At 39.4% G+C, this 25,778-nt stretch overlaps 1 protein-coding gene across 1 annotated transcript; it reads right to left on the minus strand.

Moving 5' to 3' along the window:
* Positions 1 to 278: 278 nt before the first annotated feature.
* PRRG4 (proline rich and Gla domain 4) lies at positions 279 to 6,722 on the minus strand. Its single transcript, XM_074149746.1, has 5 exons — positions 6,617 to 6,722; positions 3,390 to 3,553; positions 2,144 to 2,192; positions 1,281 to 1,416; positions 279 to 507 (listed from the first exon to the last, which is right to left on the minus strand). The coding sequence occupies exons 1-5, from the start codon at positions 6,720 to 6,722 to the stop codon at positions 279 to 281; spliced, it is 684 nt and encodes a 227-aa protein (XP_074005847.1).
* Between the last annotated feature and the right edge of the window lie 19,056 nt (positions 6,723 to 25,778).

A 25,778-nucleotide genomic window follows, 5' to 3' on the forward strand; every position in this document is an offset into this window, starting at 1 on the left:
GATGGGATGGCTCAAAGTGTGTATGGAAGAGGCTGGCGGTACAAAATGTACTCTTTATGCAGTCCCTCCTCTTGGCACAATAAGCGGGTGCAAAGAACAGTCCTGCAGCCTTTGCAACAGGTCACCTCTTTTTCCCAAATGGGACTTTCACTTGTTCCTGGTTGTGCTAAAGATCTTTCACATTTTTTGTCTTGCAATATGCAAGGTAGCACACACTTTTTAAAAAAGTATGTTATGTTTCAGCAATCGCTCCCTTCACCCCAGAAGGAGGTTTGTGACTAAGGGGCAGGAAGCGACATAGACTTTTTCAACACCCGTGCCCCTTTGGGCGGCCCTGGATAAGGGGGTGGTGGCACATCGTGTTGTCCATCTGAAGTAACTGCTTGCTCGTAAGTTGGTAGTCCTGAATCATCAGTTCGGAGAGGAAGTGGGTTTAAAGAAAACTCTTCATGCCTTCTGAACATGTGAGATGAATTACGTCTTCGACTTCTTACGTAATCCAAGTACCTAAACAAGGTTAACAGCATTGTAAGTGTCAGCTTCTGTTTTAAAGGGAAGAATATAAAGTCTTAGTTGTAAAACACACAGAAACAAACCTAAAAAACCAACCACACCAAAAAAAGAAAAAAGTTGAACAAAACCCCACAGACAAAAAAAACCCACCAAAACAACACAACCCACCCACCAAAAAACCCGTGCCTTCAATGATCATAAAGACAAGCCACCAAACACTCTCCAAACCACAGGGTAAGAATAGCTCAGTAATGTGAAATTTATAGGGAAGAGGAAGCACAGGATCCTCTTGTGTTCCTCTCGTGTTTAGGATCAAGAAACAAGCAGGGCTGAAGAACTGGTAGAGAAGCATTTCCTCCAGCCTACTTCATCTTGCATCTGAGGTAGACATGCAATGAAGAGCGTGCACCCCTCACCCATGAAGAGCGAACAGAACATGTTTGACTTTCCATTGCAGTCCCCAACGTATTAAAATTATTCCATCTTTCCAGTAAGAGTATTTTGGAACCAAGAAGACACACACAAAAAACCCAAAGGTACGTCGGCCATTGAAGTGTTGTTTTATGGTTTTGTGTTATTAATTTCAGCATAACTACTGCTAGTGCTCACCTAACTTTGCTTCCAGGAAAGTAAGAACTAGAACATCCATTGCATTCTCTGAAAACACAGTTAGGCCAACCCACAGGAAGTTTTAAATTCCACTCTTAAGCAAGAGTTTGGTTTTGGTTGGTTTTTTTTTTTTTTTTTTAAGCAGTGATGTTCCTTACCCCGGTGGTTGCCTTGATTTGCATCTACTTTTGCAGCAGTAGAAGATAAGCAGTGCAATTATAACTAACAGTACTCCCGCAGCAACTAGACTGATGAGAAGTCCTGTAACGTTAATCTTTTGTAGTGTCTCATCACCTGAAGATAAAACATTGGTTATTTTCATTACGTGTTCTTTCCATATACATACAATACAGTATACACTGTGAAATATTAATTGTACTGTACTATAAGGCTGTTCCTTTCTACAAATGTCTAGTTTGCTGTAAAAAGCCACAGTATCTGTGCAACACAATTCAAGTATCATTCACATTCAGCTTAAAGCAAAAGTGAGTAGATATCCCCTTTTCGATACATAAAACTGTTGAAATGTCTGTCTTCTAATGCCTTCCAAATATTACTTCACATACTAGTGACCTTGATCAGGCTGTAGATCTTTCCTCAAGTCACACTGACCATTTTTTTAATAAAACATCTGGCGTAAGACTATTCTGAACATGAATCAGACTGTTACATTACTATTAAAGAGATGAGGGGGTGGGCGGGGCAGGATGAACAAAACCACAGAAAGCAGCCACACAATTACTGTAAAGTTTACCGATTGTGTAATAAAGAAATGGACAACAAAATTCATATTGTTTTTTTCCCTACAGACTTAAAATGGATCCCACTGTGAGTAATACACTTGAGTGAGTATGTTTTATTATGTCATATAATGCAATATACTTGCATAGTTTACAGTGAATTTCAGTAAAAAGATCAATTCTGATTTTGGTAACTGAATGCATGGTTTATTTTTAAGAATGTACTATCGTAACAAACAAAAAATATTGCAGTATAAGAAAAGAATAAAAAGATTACTTACCTATTTTTATTTTAGGGCCCTTAGTTGAATAGTCTTTCCAAAAATCCATCTATAATAACACAAAAGGATCAGATTTATATTAGATACAAAATTGGCAGGCTTATTGACAACTTTTTTCAATATGGTACTGTGGGCAAAATTTAATTACCGCATAAACAGAACCGGCTCGCACTGGAGGATTTGTACTTGCTTATCCCACTGTTTTATTACAGTTTTACAAAGAAGAAAATGCCAGCTGGTGACAGAGGAAGTGCATTTAACTGTCCGATCTTAGCTTATATTTCTGCCTGATTACAGTAGAAGTTAGTATATATTCTGATACTAAAAAAATTGCTTGCGATTAATCTTTCTAAATCCCTACAGAAGAGTATTAATGAGGCAAGGTCAAGTTCTTAAAAATCAGACATTTGCATGAAAAATACCTGAATTCATATCAGCTAGGAAAAATAATGGGATTCATTTATGAGAAAAACCTTTACGTTGCATAACTGTTAATGCATTAAATGTGGTTAGCTACAACTTCCACTTTTGCTACGCAGCAAAAGACTCCATTAAGATTCCAATTTAACACTTTCACCTTTCTTAGGAAAATGTTAGCAATGGCAAACTAACATTCCCACCTTCAGAACAGGAGTGTATTTCTTGCTCTTTCTGCATGTTAGTGCAGAGCAGACCTAGAATCATAAAGAGATTCTTGCTGCATGTAGCAAGAGTCAGTCTTCAGGCAACCGTCATGTTCCATTATTCCATTTTTTATAGCAGGTTTCTTCCAAGCTGTCTATAGGGAGTGATTTAGAAGATGCTACAGGAATACTCAGGATAGCTGAACCGCGAATTTGCTCTCTACTCCTCTCTTCTAAAATACTTCTTTGGCATGACACAAGGACACAATCAGCACAGAGCGTGTGGAGCACATTCAAATTGGATGCTGAGAAGTTACTTAAAAAAATAAAAGTGGGATTCTGCAAACACATACAGGTATATCCACAAGTGGTATGTATGTCTGAAGTTTCATTTATATTTGTTTGCAGAAATGGAGCCCTTATCTAAAGACTCGAAGACAGTAGTACATATTCAGGTGTATTCACAGTGTATCTAAAGCAATAACCCCATCTGAGGCCTTCACTTTTACAGTAAATAAGCAATCATTTTAAATGCTGTTTTCAGAAGGGCTACAGTACTTAGATACAGTAATGATTTAGTCAGTAACCTCCTTCAGTATATTAAATTCAGTTTGAACAGCTACCGTTTTATCGGGGTCTTCAAAAATTTCTCTCGCTTCTTCATAATTGCACAGCTCTTCAAAGCATTCTCTTTCCAGGTTATCCGCTGTGAATGCTTCAAAATCAAATCTGTTATTTAGAAGATGCCGTCCGATGAATAAATTAGCCTCCTTTTCTGATGTGAACACTAATAAAAAAACAAAAAAATCAAGTTGATTTAAAACAATCTAGGAAAGCTAAATTTGGTGGTTTTAAAGTATGGTTAATATCCTAAAGGAGCACACTGAAACCCCTTCCTCCCCTAGCATCTCTCAACTACATACAGGAAAAAGAAACTTCAAGGTCTCCTCCTAAAACATCGTCTTCGCTGCTAACTTTTCTAAGTATGCAATAGAAAATAAACATATTTTCCTTTCTCATAAAGCATTTCAGCTATTCCTTATACTGGCCAAGAGCATTTGCTTCGCGTGACAGCTGTTGTTCAAGTTTTGGTACTATCCCTCTGGGATGTGGGCATCAGGTTCTTACTGGAGCTCTTAAGAACAAAGTAATAGTTGCATAAAGCAGAAATTCAGTCAGATGCAAACACAGCAAGACACTGACCTACTGGAAAAAGGAGGCAGAAGAAGGGATAAAGGAGAAAAAAAAAAACAACCAACCAAACAAAAACCTCTTCCTTTTAAAGAATCCTCGATATACATTGATCCATGTTCTGGTATATGTGAGTTCCAAATTTTGTTTATGGAATTTGGATTTTAAATCATGGCAGCAGAGTCCCGTTCATTTTACATGTGTTCTCATTTCACAACTGTGGCAGCAAGTTTTATGTAAAGGCTGGCATATTGCCAAGTTTATTTGTTTTAAATTAGTCCATGGTAGGAGTTTTACTGACAAAAGGCATTACTGAAGAAATCTAATTCTTTTCTTCTCTTGTGCTTTTACGGGCTCCATGAGGCCTCATGGAGTCTGTTGTGAGGTGAGATTCCAGAACAGCTAGTGAAATTATAGGCGGCTTTGGAATACAGGAATGCATTTTCTCACCAGGCATCTTCCATAGTCAAGTTTTAGCCTGCTCTTGCTACAGCTTCTTTAAAAAAAAATAAAAAAATAAAGAAACTTTGTATGACACAACTAGTTTTCTGGCTTGGTTTTCAGTGAAAGCCTAATCTGTACTCCAAGAAATTCAGACTATTTCGTTAAGCAAAATGACTAGAGGATTATTTTTGCAAGTGTAATGCAGAAACAGCATTGTTACATACCAAGCCAGATGGCTAAAAAAGGAGATGAGGTTCAGCATAATGTTATTCAGCTACAAATTAGCTCTGTGTTCTTGTTAGCTTGTTTGGTGAGATTATCACATCATTCAGGAATTTTTACCCAAATAGTTACTGTTAGATCTTGCAATGGTATCTCAAAATAGTTTGCTCTCTGAAAGCTAAGAAAACTGCAGTGTAACTTGCATATTGGTTATGTTTTTAATATTATAGTATATTGAAGGAATATTACATAATATATTACATTACATTATATAATTTATGTAATATTAGAGTATATATTGAAGAAGCCACATGTGTGCGCACACATTTGCATAGGAAGGGAAATCTGTTATTTCAGTAATTGCAAGAAAATCTAAGCATAAAGTATTTATGCTATATCTGAGAGTAACCAGAGAGAAGGACTTCATCCAAAAAGGTCTCCCCAACCCCACAAGTGGAAAGGGAAAAGAATTGCATGGAAAAAAAATACTGACATCTTGGTTGAGAACAACTCGCAAGAATAACTTCAATCTTCTGAAACAGAGATTTTCAGTTTTGCTCAGCAGTGTTTCATTCCTTACCATGCAAGTAGTATTTGCTATACTTCTGAATCATCTTAGATAATTGATGCATTTTTATTAACGTGGAATGCACAGGCAAGCTGCCTGGAGCCTAGTACCCGTAATTCCCAGTGACACGTGCTCCTTTTCTCTTTCGAAGAGTCTTTATGCATTTATCTGCACTTCCTTCATTTTGTAGGACATAGTCAAAGTGCCCCTATCTCCACCTCCAAATTACCTACGACCTGGTGATTAAGACAGTATTTGGAGAATGAAACAGATGGATTTGAATTCTCTCCTATACGTGAGGGAATTGAATGCAGTGCTGCAGTCCTGAGGCCATGGTTCAACAAAACGGTAAATCCAGTTTTAGGATGCCTAGCGTTTAATTAAAAATGCGTCCACACGATGTGCTCAATAAAGTAACTCTGCTGGTAAAAGATGTTCAGAAAATGCTGAAAGGGTAAATTCTCCATGCAGGTACCCCGTACTCTTTGCAACTGTTCTACTTGCTAAATTATTGGGTCCCTCTCTTTGCAACTCCTTCTTTAAAGAGGAGTGATCTGGGCCGATTGTCAGGAGAGGGTTCTACACCCTGAACTCACAGGAAAGAGGCAGCCTGGCAGCCCAACCTTTTATGCCCCAGAGCAATATGGATTTTAATGAATAACCTGTCTGCAGCATTTTTCTGCTAGCCATGTTTGCTGCTCAATATACTCCCCTGAAGGAGCCTCCTGCTCGATGTGATGACTTTTTAAAGTCTGTCTTAAGGTCTCAGCACTCCCTACCCACTGAGGAGACCAGACAACCAAGTTACAAATTCTGTTCTGAATCCCTGATGCTTAAATGTTAAGTATCACATGGCTTAGCAGAGTAGTTAGTGCCTGAGTCCTTTTGGGGAACTTCATTTGTTTTCACCTCAATTCCTCTCCCCTCCCTCCGAAGTGAAGAACTGCAATAGCAACACCATGTTTATCTCAAAAACAAGCAAATAAACCCTTTCAAATACAAAACAATTTTAGATATACAAATAAAACTGTGATGTGTTCAAATAGTACCACAGCAGTACTGCCTTAATACAGATTTCAAACTTTGGGAATTTTGATGTTACTTACAGGATTCCGGTTGTGTCAATGACAGTAACCCTAGAGACCTGGAGAAAGCTCAGATGTCCCAAACAGCACTTACTACTGGATCTGATAAGTACTTAATATTGACACCCCAGCCAATTATCAATCATTTCAGCAAAAGATATTCAAATACTCTAAAATTAAGCATAAAGCAGCGTAATTTTTTTTTTTAATGAAGTAAAAAAAACCAACAACAACAAAGGAAACCAAAGCTATTTACACACATAAAAAGATTTGTCAGCAGAAGCAAAGTTAGATACAGTTTTGTTTTGGAAAGCAGAAAGTCACATGAAAAGTAAGTTACCGTCTTTCCATTCAGGTTTCTTCAAGTTATTTAATCTCCCTGTGCAGTGAGGGAACGCAAGCGCCATCACGTGTAGTTGACACAGCAGCACCAGAACCACAAACATGGCGTGGTATCTGTCAGACACAAACCAACCTCTGTTAAAATAAAACAGAATAAATAAATAAATAAATAAATAAAATAGACAACGCAACCTCCTGAAGTGTCCGCGATGAACCCGGGGTGAATCCTGTAAATGAAGTCACCCAACGCAAGCACCTACATGTAGTTGAGGCTAATGGGTCTCTAGAAGAAAGCCACCGATCCGAACAGGTCCTGCGCGTTTCTCCTTAATTGCTCCTTGCGTAAGAGCCGCGGGTGGCAGCGGCCGCGCTCCCCTCCGCCGGCTGCCCCTTCCCGGGGGGGGCGGGGGACACACGACAGCAGCCCGCTCAGCTGGAGAATTAACGGGGAAACACCCCAGGCAAGGAGGCGCTGCCGGTGCGCCCCGACACCTCGGATTGCCGGGATCTGGCTGCCAGAGCGGCCGCGGCAGGGTACAAAAGGCACCCGACGTTGACAGACCTACAGAAACCATTTGGTCAGGAGAAGGCTGTTGCCGACCTCGCACCCAGCGCCCCCGAGGAGAGTCCGCGCTCTCCCACCCGGGATGACTGTGGAAAATAAGAACGAAGTAAGACCCGAATTATCCCGAGAGATGCCCAACACCGAGGAAAAACGCCACCACCAGCTGAAGCGGAGACCCGGGGCCGCCACCCGAGGACACCTGCGAGGCCCGGGGAAGCGCCGCTCCGCGGCCCCACCGCCAGCTTCCCCCGACGGCTGCCCCACCGCCAGCTTCCCCCGACGGCTGCCCCGGGCCCGCCCTGGCGAAGGAAGGACGCTCTGCCGCCCCCCGCCCCGGGACCGGCCCCGACTCGAGTCGGGGGAGCGGGAGGCGCCGGCCGGGGAGCTCCCCCTGTCCCGCCCGGCGGGGAGAAGGGGCGCCGCTTCCCGCCCCGCGGCCCTACCTGCTCCGGCGGCGACCTGAGGAGAGCGGCCGGCGGGGCAGCGTCTCTCGGGGCTGCTGCTGCCGCCGCGCTTCCTGGAAAGGGCGCGGCGGAGTCACAGGGCCGTACCTGGGCCGACCCCGCCCGCCCTGCCCGGGGTCCGCGCCTCCGCGGGCGGCACCGCCACCGACGGGCAGGGGCCGCCCCGGGGCCCGGAGGGAAAACGCCCCTGGAGTCTGAGGGGAAAAGGGGGTCGGCCGGGAGCGCCGGGACGGAGGCCAGCGGTGCTGGGGCTCTTCCTCGGGCCTGTCTCCAGGATCCTGGAAACCTCAGCCTGTCTCCGCGGCTCAGCCCCCGGATCCCTCAGAGGTCAAGGTAGCAGCCCTTTCGTCTTCTGCGAACTCCTTTTGATGTTAAAACTGACTGTTCACTCCCCGCTCCCGGGTTTCATGATGCTGAAAACCTGTTTTGGCTTTTTACTCCTCAAAAGTACTCATCCCTTCCTCTGATGGCAGGGTGTCTGCTGAGGTGAAGCTGTGGAGAGGGGCTGTCTCCCTGGCAGGGGTGAGGCACTCTGCCTTTTAACAAGCTGCTTACCCACAATTAATTATTTATCTAGTGGCAAACTAGGGTGTTTTGTCTCCACCAAGCTTTTCTAGCCAGGCAGCTAGCCACAGGGGGAAAAGGACCAGTGTAAGTTTTGCACTTGTGAAAATAACTTCGGTGGGTTTGTTGTGTTGTTTTGGTTTGGTTTTAATCAACGAAGCAAACCTTAACGTATTTCTAAAAGGCTGGAGGGTGGCACTTGTGAAAATAACTTCGGTGGGTTTGTTGTGTTGTTTTGGTTTGGTTTTAATCAACGAAGCAAACTTTAACGTATTTCTAAAAGGCTGGAGGGTGGCAGACGTGGTTCCCTGAAACGCATGAAGCTGGTCTCCACTAGCACATGCCTGCTCTGGGGCCTCCCTCCGCTCTCCTTCCCTAGGTAGAGGAGCAGCCTGGCAGGGAGGCTGGGTTCAAACACACCAATGTGTGGCCGTTTTGGCTTCTCCAACGGGTGAGAGAGAAGCGGTTGAGCGCTTCACGTTTGTTTTAAGAGTATTTTCCCAAACCATGTGTGGTGCTTAGTGAGGACAAGAAGCGGTACTCGAAAAGCCTTTTAAAAGGTAAGGTTGAGAATGCTTTAATACAGTGTGCTGGTAACATTAAATGCGTAAAGAATTTTGGGGTGGGTTGGGTTAAAAATGGCACACCAAAGAAACTCGTAAGAGATGCGAGTGGAATGATCTTGCTACCAGGAAATCCAAGGACTGGGAGTGATTTGTGTCTGTCCTAGCAGATCTGTAGTGACTCTGGATTATGTTATTTATTTGAGCGCTGGAGTGACTTGTATATACGGAAGCAGGAAAGAGTAGAATAAGGGTATTGGATAACACTGGTGGAAGTGATCAGACAGTCCCTGGAGAAAAGTAGAAACTTCTGATGTGTGAAATAAGGAGGAATGATGACTGTAGTTAAATATTTACTTTATGATGTCAACACACTGTAGTTAAGAGGTGCTTGATGAATGTGTAACTTAGAAGCTGGGGTGGCTCTAATGTTTTTTAGCTAGTGAAGATCTCAACAGAAATGTTTGTACTATGATTGTGTATGTGCTTATAACACAGTGGAGGACTAAGGGAACAATATTGCATAAGAAAAGAGCAGTATAGATTGTTTGTTATCCAGATAATACTCAGGAGACAAGAAAACTTAGTTGGTACGTGTTGGAAAACAGGAGAAACTGCCATTACTTTGTAAAGTTCCTACACGACTGTCTCCGAGGATGGCATCAACCAGCAAAATCTCTGCTGAGAGCTACGGTGCAGGGGCGTGAATGCACAAGAGCTCTGTGGAGCGTTTAAGTGGAAGTGAAATACCTGCATGCGTATACGGAAACTTTTTATGTGTCATAACAACTTTGTATGAGGAACCTCTGCTGTACAAGCCACAAATAAATCTCCATCGCGCTATCCCACTATTGCATATCTTTATTAACAGAGAAGAAAAAAGATTTTAGAATTGCTTATGTACGATATCTGGGGAGTGAAGGGGGATCCTGCTGTCCTCAGGGCATGAGTGATCCCTGGGCCCTGCTCTGCCTGCATCAGGGGAGAAGGCTCCAGGTTCCTGGTGTGGGCTGAGAAGCACCTCAGCCCCATCCAAACTCTCTGCTGGACCTCACCCTTGCTCTGAAAGTGGAGGAGCAATGCAGGAAGAATCTGGTGGGAAAGGCCCTCAGATCTTTAATGCTCATCAGTGGTTACTCAAATGTTTTTGCCTGTGTGGATCTTAGCAGATAATTTGTAAGTCTTCTATCTGTGCGTGCATGCGTGCTTCTGCATGTGTAGCGGAGATTTTTCAAAACCACATCATACAAAACATAAACAATATAGGTTATTTATTAGTGAGACTTAGTAAGAAAATATTAAGTTGTTGTACACTGGAAAACAGGAAAGGGTGGTCTTTACCTTGGAAAAGACTTTCTCCTGTGTGCCCCTCTCTGAGCTCAGCCTGTGATCCCACGTGCCCATCTCTGTGATCTTGAGGATCAGCTGTGAAATCCTCACTATACTGGTAGACAGATGTATGAAAACTCTCTAATGTGTTTGTGTGTTATAGTCTCTCCAGAAAAATGAGTGAGAAGCTGGTAGTGGCGAACGCTATAACGTGTGCACAAGTCCCCTAGTTCCTTCTTGTATTAATGAGGCAAACCTTTCTTGTCTTACGCCGTTATTACATAGCCTTATTTAAGAGAGAAGACCAAAGAAAGACTCAGCAAGGTCTGTCCCTGCCCCCCAATCAGGTGTGGCTCGACTCCATTATTCCCAAGGTAGGAGCCACCCCTGTTTCTGAGAGATACCTGAATTTTTGCTGTCCCAACCCTGAGACTCAAGTTTGCTGTTTAAACCAGCATTACGGCAGCACGTGTAAAGGTGACAACACTGTACATGGCTTAAGCTAATCATTGTATAAGGAAATATTCAGATTTTAGGGTTATGCTATAGATAAGGACTAGAACTGTGCTTGAATTCTGCTTTGTTATACAGAACATAGAAAAGGTGAATATGTGGAAAAGAAAGGGTGCAGCAAGTGCTTAGAATAAATACAGCATCTCCTGTGTATATGCAGATTTCAGCGTGGCAGAACAATGAGTAGCTTTTACATGTTACTTCCCTACTTGTGAAGTAATTTTTCAGGTAAAATAGCCTTGATTAGCAAGCTGTGTGATGAAGAAGCTCAGAAAGATGGAACCAGCAGTAAGGATGTTATTCTCCTCAACTTTTTCAGATAAATACCTGTAAACAACATAGTAGACAGGTAATTAGAGGTAAATACCTGTAAACAACATAGTAGATATGTAATTAGAGATATTCTGAGAGGTGAAAAATAGGAAATTAATTTACATCACTTGCATTTAACATTGAGTGAATATAAATTCACATTTCTAAAAATAGTTCTAATTTATTGGCTGTACTAGCTAGTATGTTTATTTACCTGTATGTTAAATCTTCACTCATTACAGTGATGTTTGGTAGAATATTGTTGGAGAAATTAAGTATGATGCTGTTTAAGAACTGAGCCAGAACTACATATCTCCTCACAAGAGGAAGGTGATACCATCTGTGTTTATGCAGCAGTTATTTCTTTCTGCATCTCTTTATTACTTTGCTGCAAATAAATAGTGGTGTATTCATTTTACTATAGAAAAGGATAATATGCTTAACTGATTTCCCATTTGGGGGACTTTGGGTCAGGAATGCATCTAATTCCTTGGTAGCAGTGTCCCCTTCAGTCTGTGCTATCAAAGATTCTATTTTAATTGTTTCATACAGAATCATGAAAAGTAACCCCATTTATCTCACCCCAGTGTGCAAATATATCCTACCATAATTTGAGTATTTGTTTTCTTGTAGCTATTCTTCAGTTTCTCATGTAGTATTTGTCAATTGATACGATAAACTTTGGGTAGAACTTTTAAGCATTTGAATAATGAAACTAACACAAATGTATAATTGAGAATGACCCCTCTCATGGACTTCAGAAGTGTGTGCGTCTGGTTTGCTCTTTGTAATGGTTTATTTGATGTGCTGAATCATATGGTATAGATTTGTCCTTTAGACAGAACTATTCAAAGTTCTCATGTTTGTTAACTAAATTTCTGTCAAAGTAGCTTGATTTAGAAGTAATGCTTTTTTACTGAAGGTAATTTGATATAACTTAGATTTTAATTATTGGGTTTGTACAGTTAACATCAAGGGGCTTTGACTATCGCGTTCATCAATAAGAACTTCAACAAACGAGTGAACAATATCAAAATCTTGGAAAAGCCTCTTATCCGGTTCCACATAGTTCATGCTGTAGGGAAGGGTTGTTTTAGACCAGCCCCTCTTTGGAGAAAGCAATTAGGTTTTGGGGCCACCCCTAGTGTCCCTTATGCCTTCCTGTAGAAATGCCTGGTTTTCCAGCTATATTGGTTGGTTTAATAAAAGACATGATAAGTGATATCATGTTTTTTGGCAAACCATTGTCGGTTTAATCTTTACGTGGAATCAAGGTTACTATTGTGATAATGCTTTCTTAGAATTTTAAGTGTATTATAAATGTACTTAAATTTCTGGTACACTCATCACTGTGTTTTCAGTTAAGGCTATCACTGTGTCTCGCAAGACGTGATGAAGTCTTTTGAGTGTTGGTCATGAGATTCTTTGGAATTAAGAGGTTGAATTTAGCTGATAAAATAACTTCTGGTTAGGTTATTGCTTCTTTCCTTCAGAGGAATATTAGTGATTTTTCTAGTTAAAAGAAAATAATGCTGGCACAAATATCCTATTGCAGTGCAGGGGGGAAAGCAAGAAACACATGTGAGAAAAACTAGGTTTTTGATAGCAAAACAACTAGGATTTTAAGGACAGATCTATGGACATAGATCTATGTCAGTTGTTAAATTTCAGAACGAGACAGAATTTTTCATTAAGATTCTTTTTTTTTAAAAAGTCCCTACACCTAATTTGAATATTTAGTAAGTAAGTACTAAGCTATGGAGGTAATTTTTACTGCTCAGAAATAATGGTAGGCATTTGTAATAGCACATAAATAACAAAAGTAATTCTACATCCACTTAACGAAGTTTGTTATTGTCAGCATACTAGTCTTTATGGGGAAGTTCCTCAACTAAAAAAGCTTACAGAGGGAGAGTAAAAGCCTTGCAGGGCTGAGTTTCGCATATGCTTGTCTCTGTATTCAATATTTGAAAGGGAACGGAAACGTTACCCATGCTGATGGGGAAGGAAACACCAGCTCTGGTTTTAGAATGGGCCCGGTGCTCCCAGCTGGTGGGTGCTGTCGGCTCCCACTGAAGGCACCGAGAACGCTGCTCCTCTAATAGGATTAAAATTCTGCACTGTCAGTTGCTCAAAGTATTTTTAAATGCAGCAAGTTTCATAAGGCCAAACTTTTTTGTCATTGGGAAGACTGGTATGTTGTGGGACTTGTACATACGTGTCCCAACGTGAGAATTCCAGGAAATGGTTTATGGAAAACTCAGTGTAAATTGGCTCGTTTAAAGCAACACACTCCCAAATACACACAAGGGAAAAAAAAAAAAAAAAAGCCAAAACCTTCTAGCAGCAGGATGAAAATCTGCTTCTGTCTTCTCTTGATACAGTTTTGTCTCATTTTGGTGAGATACTTTGACTAGCAAAATCGTCCTGTTTGGTTTTGGTATTTCAGGTCCTTGGCAGGAATAAAAAGCCTTGGTCTGAAGGGGCAGTGGGTAGGGGGTGCAATCTCATCAATGTCTACAAATACTTGAAGGGAGGATGTAAAGATGATGGAGCTGGATTCTCTTCAGTGGTTCCCAGGGACAAGACAAGAGGCAATGGGCACAAACTGAAACACAGGAGGTACCTTCTGAATGTAAGGAAATACTCTTTTACTGTGGGGTGACTGAGCACTGGCAGGTGTTGTCCAGAGAGGTTGTGGAATCCTCCATCTTTGGAGATATTCAAAACCTGTCTGGACGCGGTCTGGGCAACGCTAGGAGGCCCTGCTTGGGTGGTGGGTGGGGTAGGTGGACCTCCAGAGGTCCCTTCCAACCTCAACCGTCCTGTGATAGTGTCTGCTTCTACTAGATGCTTCGAGCTCATCTCAGCTTTCTAAGAACTGGGGTTAATATTTAACTCCTTATCTACTTCTGTTGCATTATCTTTGATGTTGCCTTTTTTGTCTCAGTAACACATTTCTCTGTCAAGTCGACATTTTGGACTTCATTTCCCTTTCTTGTTGACACTAGAGGGAGCTCTCTGGTGGCCTTTCAGCTCACCCTTGCAGCTCTGCTTTCATTTATAATTCTGGATGTTCCTGCTGAGAATCTGTTATCAAAGCATGCAAGGCAAAGCTGTATAAAATGTGTCTTGAAAATGTTTCATTGTCTAACAAAATTGAGCTTTTGAGTTATTTGTAGGTGAAGTAATACCAGATTGACAGCTTTGGCTGTGTTTTAATTTTGCTCAGCTGCAGCACCAGTGGAGGCTTCTGACGTGCACAAATGCGATGGATATTGATGTTTTTGTTATGCTTGGCATTTATTTTTGGTAGGTGTAGAGATATATTTGTAAACTTTGTATTTGTTGCTGTGGTACAGTCAGTTTCTATTTGGGGTGCGTTTGATCCACAAGGAATTTGTTTGTGATTGTGGAAGGGTTGCTTAAAGACTTAAGGTGTGAAAGGAATTTTTGAGAAGTTCTCTTAAGACATGTAATCTTAAAAATTCAATTTATTTCCACTGGTGAGTGAAGTATCTTTAATTGGGTGAGGTGCTTCTTTTAGGTGCTTTTATCCAAGCAGATGTGATAGTTGTTAGGGTTGATAATAGATCAAATATTTACTGTTTTTCATGACTACCAATTTTAACGGTATTTTTTTTCCTGCATACGGTAATTTGCACTTCTTTTGTGTTGATTACATTTTCCAGAAAATGGTTTAGCACGTTACAGCCAGATGAAGATCAAAGTGAATTTTACTGAGTTTGAGGAAGCAATTGGTGAGAGTTTTCAGGGTTTTAGCTCAGATGAGAGAATGCCACATGTGTGAGGTAAAGCCAGTGCAGGTCTGTTGAAGATGCAGTTATTCTTTGTTATGGTCTAAAAGCTGATTCTAAAAATGTTTGTAGACTAGACAGAAGCAAAGATTTTTCTGAAAGTTTTATTAAGATCAGTGATGACAAGCTGCTTAGTCTTTCTGCCTAAGAAAATGTGCAGAAAACTTAGATAAGCAGTCTCTCTACAAAGAGAGGTCCAGTGAGGAGTACTGGAGTATTGGCTCTTTTTGCTTTGTGGACCCCAAAACACTGGGGTCTGTTTCAAAAAAAATAGTTTTAGTGACTGCATCTCATGTGTGCATACAACTCTTGACATTTGGAACAAAGGCAAAATATTTCACAGTGGATGCCAAACTCCTCAGTGCTTGACAAGTGTTCCTTCTCAGGGATATAATCTGTATTATCCGAGGCAAGTAAGCAAGCAACTACTTGAGTTCTGCGTTAGCTCAAGAAAAAGAACACAGATGAACAACACGGCTGCGGAGAAAGTGTCGGATAAATTATATTGTAGATTCCTTAAATCGTTGAAGTGGCTCATGAAGAGCAGGTGGCTCTTGTGGCACTGCCATTACTGGAGGGGAAGCTCCTATGAGCAAGAAGGAAATAGATGAGTTTGGATCAGAAGTCTTGTATTCTAAATATTCAGTGTTCTTATGATGCCATTTTCGCCTGACTTAGGAGTGTGCAGGCCAATAATGTGTACAGTGGCAAGGATGGTAAACATAGTGTTATGTTTCCCCATTCATGCAAAGTTTTTATTGTATATTGGAAAAGGTTACCGAGTCTTGGCTCAAGATGATTTGAGGATGCTTTCTATAATTTATTTTTTTTCTTCTTTTTTATCTGAAGATGGTATAGTTGGATATGAAAAGTCTTCTGGAGTTTCCTTGCTGCTTGATCTTTGGAAGCTTTTTTTTTTTTTTTTTAAATTAAAAAAAAATTCCTGGGAGAGGGGATCAATAGGGTGTTTTTGTTGGAGCTGTGACAGAAGGAGTTTGTGTGATATGGAGGATTGCAGGCCTCCTTCAATACTGGTAAAAGCCTATCAAAGTTTAAATATTGATAAATGTTACATCATTGGAAGGGGCTCCACTCTGTACTGGTTTAATTATAGAGATCAGAGATTTTCTTCCCTAAGGAAGAGAATTTTTGATGGCAGTTTCCTTATTTCATCATAGACCCGTTTCCTCAGGTAGTTGAGATCTTGTCTGCTGCTTAATTTTTATCCAGGCTTCCTCTTTAAGTTCCCCTAATAGGGGGAGATAAAGTTGAAGTTTGTTTTTACTTCTCTATACGTTAATGTTAAATTGTTTCTCCAGGCAAAGAATGAATCTTATTTTGTCTTTGCAAATTATGTTTAGCATATTAACGAAGATGCTGTGTGGACTTAGATTTTTTTTTTTTTTTTTTAACAAGCTACTAATCAAGCAATAAATTATCTAAACATGTGAAGAACTTGTTCTGCTTCTTCCTCACGGTTGTATTTTGCAACTTTATTGTTGGCAGTTTTGAAAGAGAAGAACTGTTCTGTTGGAGTGGATTAAACAGGTAGGTTGAATCATAATGTGTGAATACTTTTGCGACAGTCTTGCTTTGTTCAATATAAACTTCGCGTATTTAATTCCTATATTCTGTGTGTCTGTAAGATGTTATTTGTTTGACTAACCAAACAAGAACTTCCTATTAACTTCCTAGTAAGGAGATCAGGTGTAACTTCCCACCATTGTTTAAATACTTACTTGTATTCTACTTTGTCTTCTTCTCTTATGATGAGAATAATCTCATTATTAGAATTCCCCAGAATTCTATTAACATAAATTAAGGTGGAGCCCATGAAAAGGAGGTGACTTCAGAAACTTCTGCAAAGATGAATCACCATTAACCATAAGGGGATTTTGCTATCTTTAGTGTGTAATTTGGGGAATAATTTTGTGTTTGCATTTTTTTGAACATAGAGAATGAATGCAAAAAATATCCCAAGCTTTTAGGCGAATAATATTTTCAGCTTGAAAATAATTTTAAAGTCAGAAGGTTATTGGTTTTTGAGGATTACAAAGGCAGTTTGGCTTACTGCATTCATGGATTTTAATTATTTTTATAAAAAAATCTGGACAACAAGGCATTTCTTTGGTAATCAAGACTGTCAAACAGTTATGGATCTTACTAAATAGAGAAATTGGTGGCTTTCACCTGGGAATTAGTGGTAGAGGTTAGAGTTTGACTGTGGGTTTATAGTAACTGCAGTACGATTTCAGAAATAATTGTCTTCTGATTTATTTCTTGGATTTTTCTTTAAGAAAATAATATGGTAGCTCATGCAAAAGATGGTAGAAGTTGCAATGTTGGCCACTTAAGTTTAAAAAATAAAAAAGATGAAATTAAAACAACCTGTGTCTATATTAATGGAGTTCTAGGCAGATTTACTTATTTGTACATGGAGATGGAGATCCCATAAAGTAGTTTTAATTTTCATTGAATGAGGAATGAGAAATTGTATTTTCTGTTTAACATATTTGAGTTACTTGAGGAAAATTAAGTTGTAGGAGGCTCTCTTACGATTTTTCTTACTCTTTTGGGCCTTTAGGCCAAAAGCGCATGAAGGACTTGATGCTTCTAAAGAACTAACAAATGTAACTTTCTTTGTTATGAGTTCTTGGGTTCCACTGTGGTATTCTTGTATTCAGTCCAGAGCTTATGTTTGGCTGAAGCGTGCTGTTTGCTAAGGCATCTAGTGTTCATCTGAAGACAACAGGAGGTGGAAAAGTCACTATTGCCATTGGTAGGTTTTTTCCCCCTGCAGGTTCAATGTCAAAGTTCTCTAGAAAAATGTTTATGACTTATTTTTTGAGTAAGAAAGATGTTAGAGAAAATGATTACGCTATTTAAACAATAGAAAACTAAATAAAAATACTGTTGGCATAAGATCACTTTGAAGTGGTTGACTTTGCATAAAAGAGTACTAAAGAATGTAAATAAAAGAATATAGTGATGCAGTGGTGAGAGTACACCATATGACACATTTACAATACAAGCAGCTGTAAAAAATATTCAGTGCAAAGGAAGTGAGTAACTTTGGGATGGTTTGTAAATTTCTCTAACTTGAAGATATCTAGACACCTCAAGGTACTTTGCCTCCTTCTTCAAACTAAGTGGATGATGCTTTTAAAAACTACGGTTGCTTGTTAGAGCAACCCCCATTTTTTTGATGCATATACCTATATATATGAAAACATAGATATTTAGGTGCATGTCACAAGCTGCGAAACATAGGTACAAAAATAATACAGTCAGAGTAGGAAGAAATGAAGACCAAAAAATACGCTACTTAATACGAAAACAATTACTCTAGAAAAACTGTTTTCAGATACTTTTGTCTATAGAAATCTTTATTATACTGGTTTTGTATGATCAATTTTTTCAATATTTTTATAACATTATAAAAGGAAAAAAAAAACCCAACCCATTTGCTACCAAACTGCTTTGAAAACATCTGTTTAGGATTAATTTAGAGAATTCTTTGAACCAAAGAGTATGTGTATATATTTATCACTTTAATAAAGATATATTCAATTAATTTTGAAAACCAGAGTAGAAAATTAATTTCCCTCCCACAGTCTTAATGAAGAAATAAAGAAACTAATTTCCCATTTCTGTTAGAGGGGTAATCCACTCCTTCACATATTAAGAAATTAATGTAACACATCCAGTCAGCCAAAGAGTCGCTGATTCTTCCCCTCCTCCCTAATCTCTTACACCAGCTTTTTTTTGTATAATACAGTTATGACAAACAAAACTGAAAGAGACTTAAGTCTTTTTATGTCTTTCAGATGTCAGTGTGTGCTAATTTCAGGTCTGATGCTGTTCCCGGTAAAATCGTCCACTGAATTCGATAGTACTTGCTAGTTTGGGTTTTGTTTTAACAACAAAAAAAAGCCCTGTATGAAAAAAAAAAACCCCACACACAACAAACAAATAAACAAAGAAAACCCCCAAACAACTGAAGATTCCATAACCTTTTAAAAAAATTCCAGAAAAACATCAAGGAAGAATTGTGACTGCCTTTATACCTTTGTGGCAACTGTGGGGTTTAGTGTGGTCCAAAGGTCAACCTTTTTATTTGAGCTAAATACAGAAGAAAGATATTTTTTTACTTTTATTTAAAAATTGTTTTGAACCTGATAGCATTTTTTTGATGCTAGAAGCATATTTGAGCAGAGTTTTATAATTGAAAAACTAGGTCAAGAGGTTATTTTAAGGTATTGAAAATGGGTATTTGAGAGATGCTCAGAATTACAGTACTAGAAATTATTTTCTTGTTTTAAGACAGACTTTATTTTACATACATAAGCAGCTTGATATTTCAATTTTTAGTTTTTATAAATGGCACTCCCTGCACTAGTGAGGCACTAGCTGACAATACACTCAGCGTGAGTGCAGTTTGTCCTTGATGTAAGGAAGAAAATTATGAGTTTGTGTTAGTGTTCCCTTAAGGAGGCAGTCCAGATTAAAAAAGAAAAAAAAAAAAAGTGGGGAGGGGGCAGAATCTCAGATTGAGGTTTTGAAACTCATTACTTGCAGCAGACGTTTTTGGGGTTTAATCTTTTTTTTAATGCTGAGTGTTCAGCAAAACAGGTGATTATGTATGTAACTACTTGAGAATAGTGTTATTGATAGCAAAAACACTAAAAGGTAAATATACATTTAATTGATTTCTTGATCAGGACTGCTTCCTCAACAGAAGGAACAACTGAGCTTTCTTAGCCATCACTGGTTGGTTCGTTTGTGTGAATGTGGCATAATTCAGAAACTGGGAGATAGCTGGAGCAGTCTAACAGCAATAATTAATAACTTGAAAGAACATACCAAAAATGTTTGGAGACAGATGTTCTGTTGTGGTGCTGAGAGATCAACACAAGAAAATGTGAAAGGCTGAAGAGCAATCCACTTGCTGTAGTCCATCTGGAACGGAATATTCCTTCCAGATGCATTGGTCTGAGCACATTAAAGCTTTATACAAAAATAATTATGAATGGAACCATCAAATAAAACTTTGTAGACACAATCCAAATCAGAGGACTGTTCCCATTTTCCCTCTTGGACATCTTCACCATATCTAAATTACTTATAGAAGACACGAAATCAAGATGTAGTCCAGATTATTTTATGATGCTTCCATACTGGGAATATGAGTCTCCAATCTCAGCATTAAATACAATCTCAGTATATTTCTTAGTTGTATGGGGAAACTCCTATTGGAGCATAATTTAAAGAATGCAGAAATATTATTTAACATATAAAGTTTGGAAGCATATCTGGTTGTTACTCATTTTTAATTCTAAAAGTTTTTGACACTGTCCTATCAGATTTAATTTGTCAGATTAGCAAGGATATCATCCTGCTAGAACAGCAATTGAGACTGTGAACTGAGTATAAGCCATGAATCATCATAGCTGTATTACTCAAACTGATAATGGACCAATCATGTTCTGTGCAGCATTTGCATTACTAATTAAGCTTCAGACAGAAGTTTCCTCTTTTCCTCACTTAAAAATACACAGATATCTACAATATGTTCTTTTGATACAGAGCACAAATACCCAAATTATTTCATATTATTTTACTATATTTACTTGTACTATCTTTGTGCAAATACTCTAGGCTAGTAGTCATATTAATAAAAATTAAAAGATACCAATTTTATTTTCTGTAAGGATTTCTGGTTCCATGCTCTACTTTTAAAATTACATAAGGTGAAAACACCAAGTGAATGTTTTCACTTCGGTGTACTATATTCAAATTGCCTCAGAGGTGCAGGGATAAGTTTGTACCTAAGAAACTACAAACAAAGAAACAAAACCCAAAAAAACCTACAACACAAACTGGTGTAACTGCAAATATTACTTTCTAGAAATACGGTTCAATGGATTCCAAAATTGCTAAATACATCTCACTAATATTCTATTAAATATCTCAAAGTAACAGTAATATTGTCAGTTCTAAGTATAAATTCACTGAATTTGGGTTAAGTCTAGCAACAGCATCTGCTGAGAAAGAAAAGGCATTTCTTGAAATATAGTATTTGAGATGTTTCATTATCAAGTATTCTTTGTATTTAAAAAAAAAAAAAGCACATAATCTAAAGGAAGTATTTACAACAATGATGGATGTAGATTTGAGAGAACATCCAAAGATATTCGTTGTATAGAGGCTTCATTAGGAGTATTTCAAAAATAATTAGACTTTTCTTCAAAAACGTATTGTTTTAAGTATAAATTTATATGATTTACACTATCAGAATTCCTAGTGAAAGCCATTAGAGCAATGATAAAGGTTTGCTTGGTATGTTAATCAGACTGCCAAAAGTATTTCAAAGATTGGAGTGCTGTGCTGAATTGCCAATGTCGTGGTTTCCAGCAGCTGCTATGGCCAATATGTGCTAATCTGGTGTTCATCTGTAGCACTGTCTATAAACTTCAGTATGAAGGTCAGCCCTCCGCTCTATTATTTTTTTAGCTTCCAACTGTGGCCTTGACAGGAATAAATCTTGTTACTGGTGACAGTCCAAATCATGTCCCCGTCTAATAGATCTAGATTACATACTTCAAAACTTCTGCAAAAGAATGCTTTCTGAATTGTACTTTGGAAAATATTACATTTCCAGGTATCGTTGTTTCAAATAAACACTTTAGTTTTTGCCAAGTAAATCACAGGATTTCAAGGAGGGAAAAAAGTGATTCATTCCACAGTGACTATGTTACCTTTCCATAAAATGTGATTTATGTTTAACATTAAATATACAGAACTACTTGCTGTGAACTTTATTGAAAGACGCTTGCACTGTACAATTTAAAGAAATGATGCTTTCCTGGAAGTTCATGCTCTTGTTGAAGACAGTGAAATGCAAACAATCTGGAGTCAAAACCGAAGTATTTTTTGGGTACATTTATATTTGAATTTCAGCATAGAGAGAAAAATAAGTGAAAAGGGTTGCTATATTACCTTGAAATTTGTTTTGTTTTCTTTTAAGATAGGATGTCTATTTCTGCAAGTCACTTAGATAATTCTATTCCTTTGCCTGGGAAATGAAATAATTACTGGAAACCTATTCATTTCTCATGTTCATTATCCCATTTCTTTTTGCCTCTTTCAAGTTTGATCAAGCAAAAGTAATGTACCCTAATAGCCAGTTATTACATGACTTCAGATCACATTCCATGTTAAATGTATATCCTTGATAAATAAGTTCCTTTTTATTATAGTGCTCGTTTTCACATTATACTCCTTTTATGCTTTGCCTGAGTTGTATGACTCTTGTATCCCCTTTCTTGCTCCTATATCTAGGTCTTCTTCCATGCAGCAGTTCAGCATTGATTTATTAATGATATGAAGACAATTATAAAAATGAGTATTAAGTTTTGCAGGGAACTACTTAGGTGGTAAAGTCATAAACTGACACAAAGGTTACTACAAAAGTAATGAATAACAGCATACAATTTTGAAGCTTTTCTTAACAAATTTTTTGAAAGTTGTGGTGGTTCTTTATATAGTGCTATTATAAAAAAATAATTGCTGGGTAGTATTTTCAGTTCTAATTCTCTTACCTTTTTCTGTGAAAATTGCAAAGCAGTTGGACAAACCATTTTGTATTAGCTGATCTTTAAATAATCCAACTGTATTTATCATGCTATGCTTGTGTTATCTAGCTCTTTTTATCTTGAAGTCAGTGGGAGTGAGAGCAGGATTGAGTTCTAAATATTTTGCATCTGAAGGTCAAACTTAAGTGTAAGTCAAAGGCCGATTTCATTGAAAAGTGAAAATCCAGTGGCAGATATTTCTGAACAGATAATATATTCCAATTGTATACTTCCACTAGCCATCCAGTAATACTTAAAACAGCCAGGAAGACCTGTGGGGGCAATACAACCTCCAACCAACACACTACTCAGCTGTTCCACTAGCCTAAGCCTTGTATGCGTGTTAGCTGAGGACTTTTGTTGTAATACATCTGTAGAGGTCCATTTGTGACACACAGAGTCCCCAGCACTCCGACTCATGAGCATGACCGTGGTGGCACCTGGTAAGGTTAATGAGGACAAACTTGATTGTGCATTGGAAAGGAGATTCACTGTTACAGAAGCATAGGAAGCATTCAGGAGGGTCGGTGTCACTGCAGGTTTCCAGTGTTACTGGAATCAGCCGTCCTAAGAGTATTTCTTTGGGACTCTGTGTCCATGAAGCCGCCTAGCTGAGAAAACAAGGTTTTTGATGAGAAATTATTTGGCCTAAGAGTATAGTTCTGAGCATCATCATTCTGCTTATCTTTTTAATACCAAGCACATATTATTTCAGGTATCCCATTAAAAACATATCTTTTTTAACTTGAGTGGTTTGCAATGTTGATTTTTATATATAGGATTCTCTTTTTCATTTGTATTCCAACAAAGTTGGGCTGTATGCCTCCAAAAAGTCAAGTCACCTTCTCCTTAGTGTTGTGTGCGCTTTAACTGGTTGTTAAATCAAATAATACTGTTAATTTGTCTGTTTGATTTTGTTTAAACTATAGCTTCTTGTGCTGGGAGACCTCTGGGGAAAAGTAGCACAAACTTGTGGCAAAATACTCATCCACTTCAGAACTATGTAGCAGGAGGTACGAGATGAGGAAAAAAGGTTCCAGATAGGCCTTTGGAAAACAATCTGTCTTCTGGGTCCCATTCCATTTAAAACTGAATTTACGCTTTACGCGTGGTGTCACTAGAGGGCAGAGCAAAGGATGTGGGGGTGCATTAACCATGTCTGTACTTTGGTGTGTTATGAGTGTGCTCACCTTAAAAGCCTTTCTGTCCTGAAGGTGTCTGCCCCTCTCCTGCCTCCCCTCAAGGCGTGCTTGGTCTGAGGGCGGTGGGGCCTTGGAAGGCTTGCTCCCAGGGAGGTTTACATTACAGACTGGAAGGGGTTATGTCTTTTAGTCTTATATATTGCTAATAAAGTAGAATTGACTGTTTTATCAATGCGTGCTGTCTCTCCCCGTGCCCCCCTGGCTGTGGGGGTGGCTTAGGCCCCCTGAGGAGAGCAGACCACCAGCAGGAAGGCGGCCATTGGCGGGAAGGCGGTGCTAGGCAGGGGGAAAGGGGCAGTGCGGAGCCCCGGCTTGGTACCCGGGGGACAGGGTAAGCCAGGGGGGGTCTTGGTGTTGCTATTCCTGCTAGAGAATAAACTGCCACTGCTCAGGTAAAATTGGGGGAAAACAATGTTTTTTAAAAAAGCAGTTTTCTAGCGGGGCCTAGGAGTCCATAGTGCTGTTAATAACATTGGGCCTATCCCAGCCCAGTGTCTTTCCTTGATTTTATTACGTAGGGCCTAGTCTCTTGCTTTTCATATGGATTTGTTTATGTAATACCCCATCCGAATTGTGGAAATGCTTATTTAAACTCCCAGCCAGGCTGCTCACACCTCAGCATAAGAACAGTTTCACCATGCTACAGGGCTGTGAGGAGAATATGTTAATACCCGGTGCATCTTTTCTGTCAGTGCCGCCTTTTCCAAGTCTGTTCTGAATACAAATGGACAAAAAAAGTACAGGAGGGTTTCTCCTCCTTTTCCTGTGTGTCTCTCCTTGCAGTTGCATGTACACCCTCACTTTGTTTATTTGATGCTTATTGCATTGCTTGTGCCTGACTTCCAGTGCCTTTCATAGAATTATAGAACCATAGAATGGTTTGTGTTGGAAGGGACCTTAAAGATTGTCGAGTTCCAAGCTCCCTGCCATGGGCAAGGACACCTCCCACTAGACCAGGTTGCTCCAAGCCCCATCCAGCCTGGCCTTGAACACTTTCAGGGATGGGGCATCCACAACTTCCCTGGACAACCTGTGCCAGGGTCTCACCACCCTCACAGTAAAGAATTTCTTCATAAAATCTAATCTAAATCTCCCCTCTTCCAATTTAAAACCATTACCCCTCGTTCTATCACTATGCTTCCTGACAAAGAGTCCTTCTCCAGCTCTCCTGTAGGCCCCCTTCAGATACTGGAAGGCTGCTATAAGGTCTCCCTGGAGCCTTCTCCAGGCTGAACAACCCCAGCTCTCTCAGCCTGTCTTCACAGGGGAGGTGCTCCAGCCCTCTGATCATTTTAGTGGTCACACTTTCAACCTATAGGTCACTACAGAGAAATGTTCCTGGTTTGCAATCAAAGTGTCTTTCTGGTTTAGTTTCCTCTGATGTCCCAGTGCCAGTTGCATGTTTCTATAGCTGTGGTAATAATTTTTAGCTGAAAAAAATAACTAAACATGTAGCCAACAGTAGAGTGCTTCAAGCTGCAAAATTTATCCTCAGTAGGAAAGTTTAAAACTTGTCTTTCCCTTAGGAATTTTAACAAATATGTAAAACATCCATATTTACTGAGTATTTCTAGTAAGATCCCAGTCACATTGTCTTTCATGTTCATGGTAAAGGCTAACATGAAAAAAGCTCTAAAAATAACCAAGTTTCAATATATTTATGTGTCATCTTAAAAGTGTTCCTATTTTGGTTTCGTTTGCCTTTTGCGTTCAAGTTTTTATCACTATGCTGTAGTCTTCTAATGCATCTTTAGAGAAACATCATGCATTCTGTCTGCTGTCCTGCAAAAATGCTGTGCCTGTTGATCCTGTGTACCGACTTGGTATCAAAAGAGGGGGAAGAACATCTGCCTGGTTTCTGCAGTCTCTGCAGCTTTGGAGTTTTGAGGGTGCTGTGGCCCGGGGAGGAGACATAAAACTCCGTGTCCTGAGACAAGGCTGCTCCTTCCCTTCTCGTGCCGTTCCTGTGGGAGCTGTTCCAAAGCTGGTGCTGCAGAGACGTCCTGGCACTAATCTGTACCAGGATGCATGTATATAGGATTAGGAAATTGTTCTAATGATGAGACAGGATTTTTTTTTTTTTCCCCCCAGGGATATCGACATTATCTGTGATGCTCAGGCAGAAGATACACAATTTTCTTATTATATTATGCCCCATTGAGATAATAATTTCTTTCCTTTTGAAGTTTTACCATA

The sequence above is a fragment of the Numenius arquata genome, chromosome 6 (assembly GCF_964106895.1).
Source record: "Numenius arquata chromosome 6, bNumArq3.hap1.1, whole genome shotgun sequence".
NCBI classification, from domain to species: domain Eukaryota; kingdom Metazoa; phylum Chordata; class Aves; order Charadriiformes; family Scolopacidae; genus Numenius; species Numenius arquata.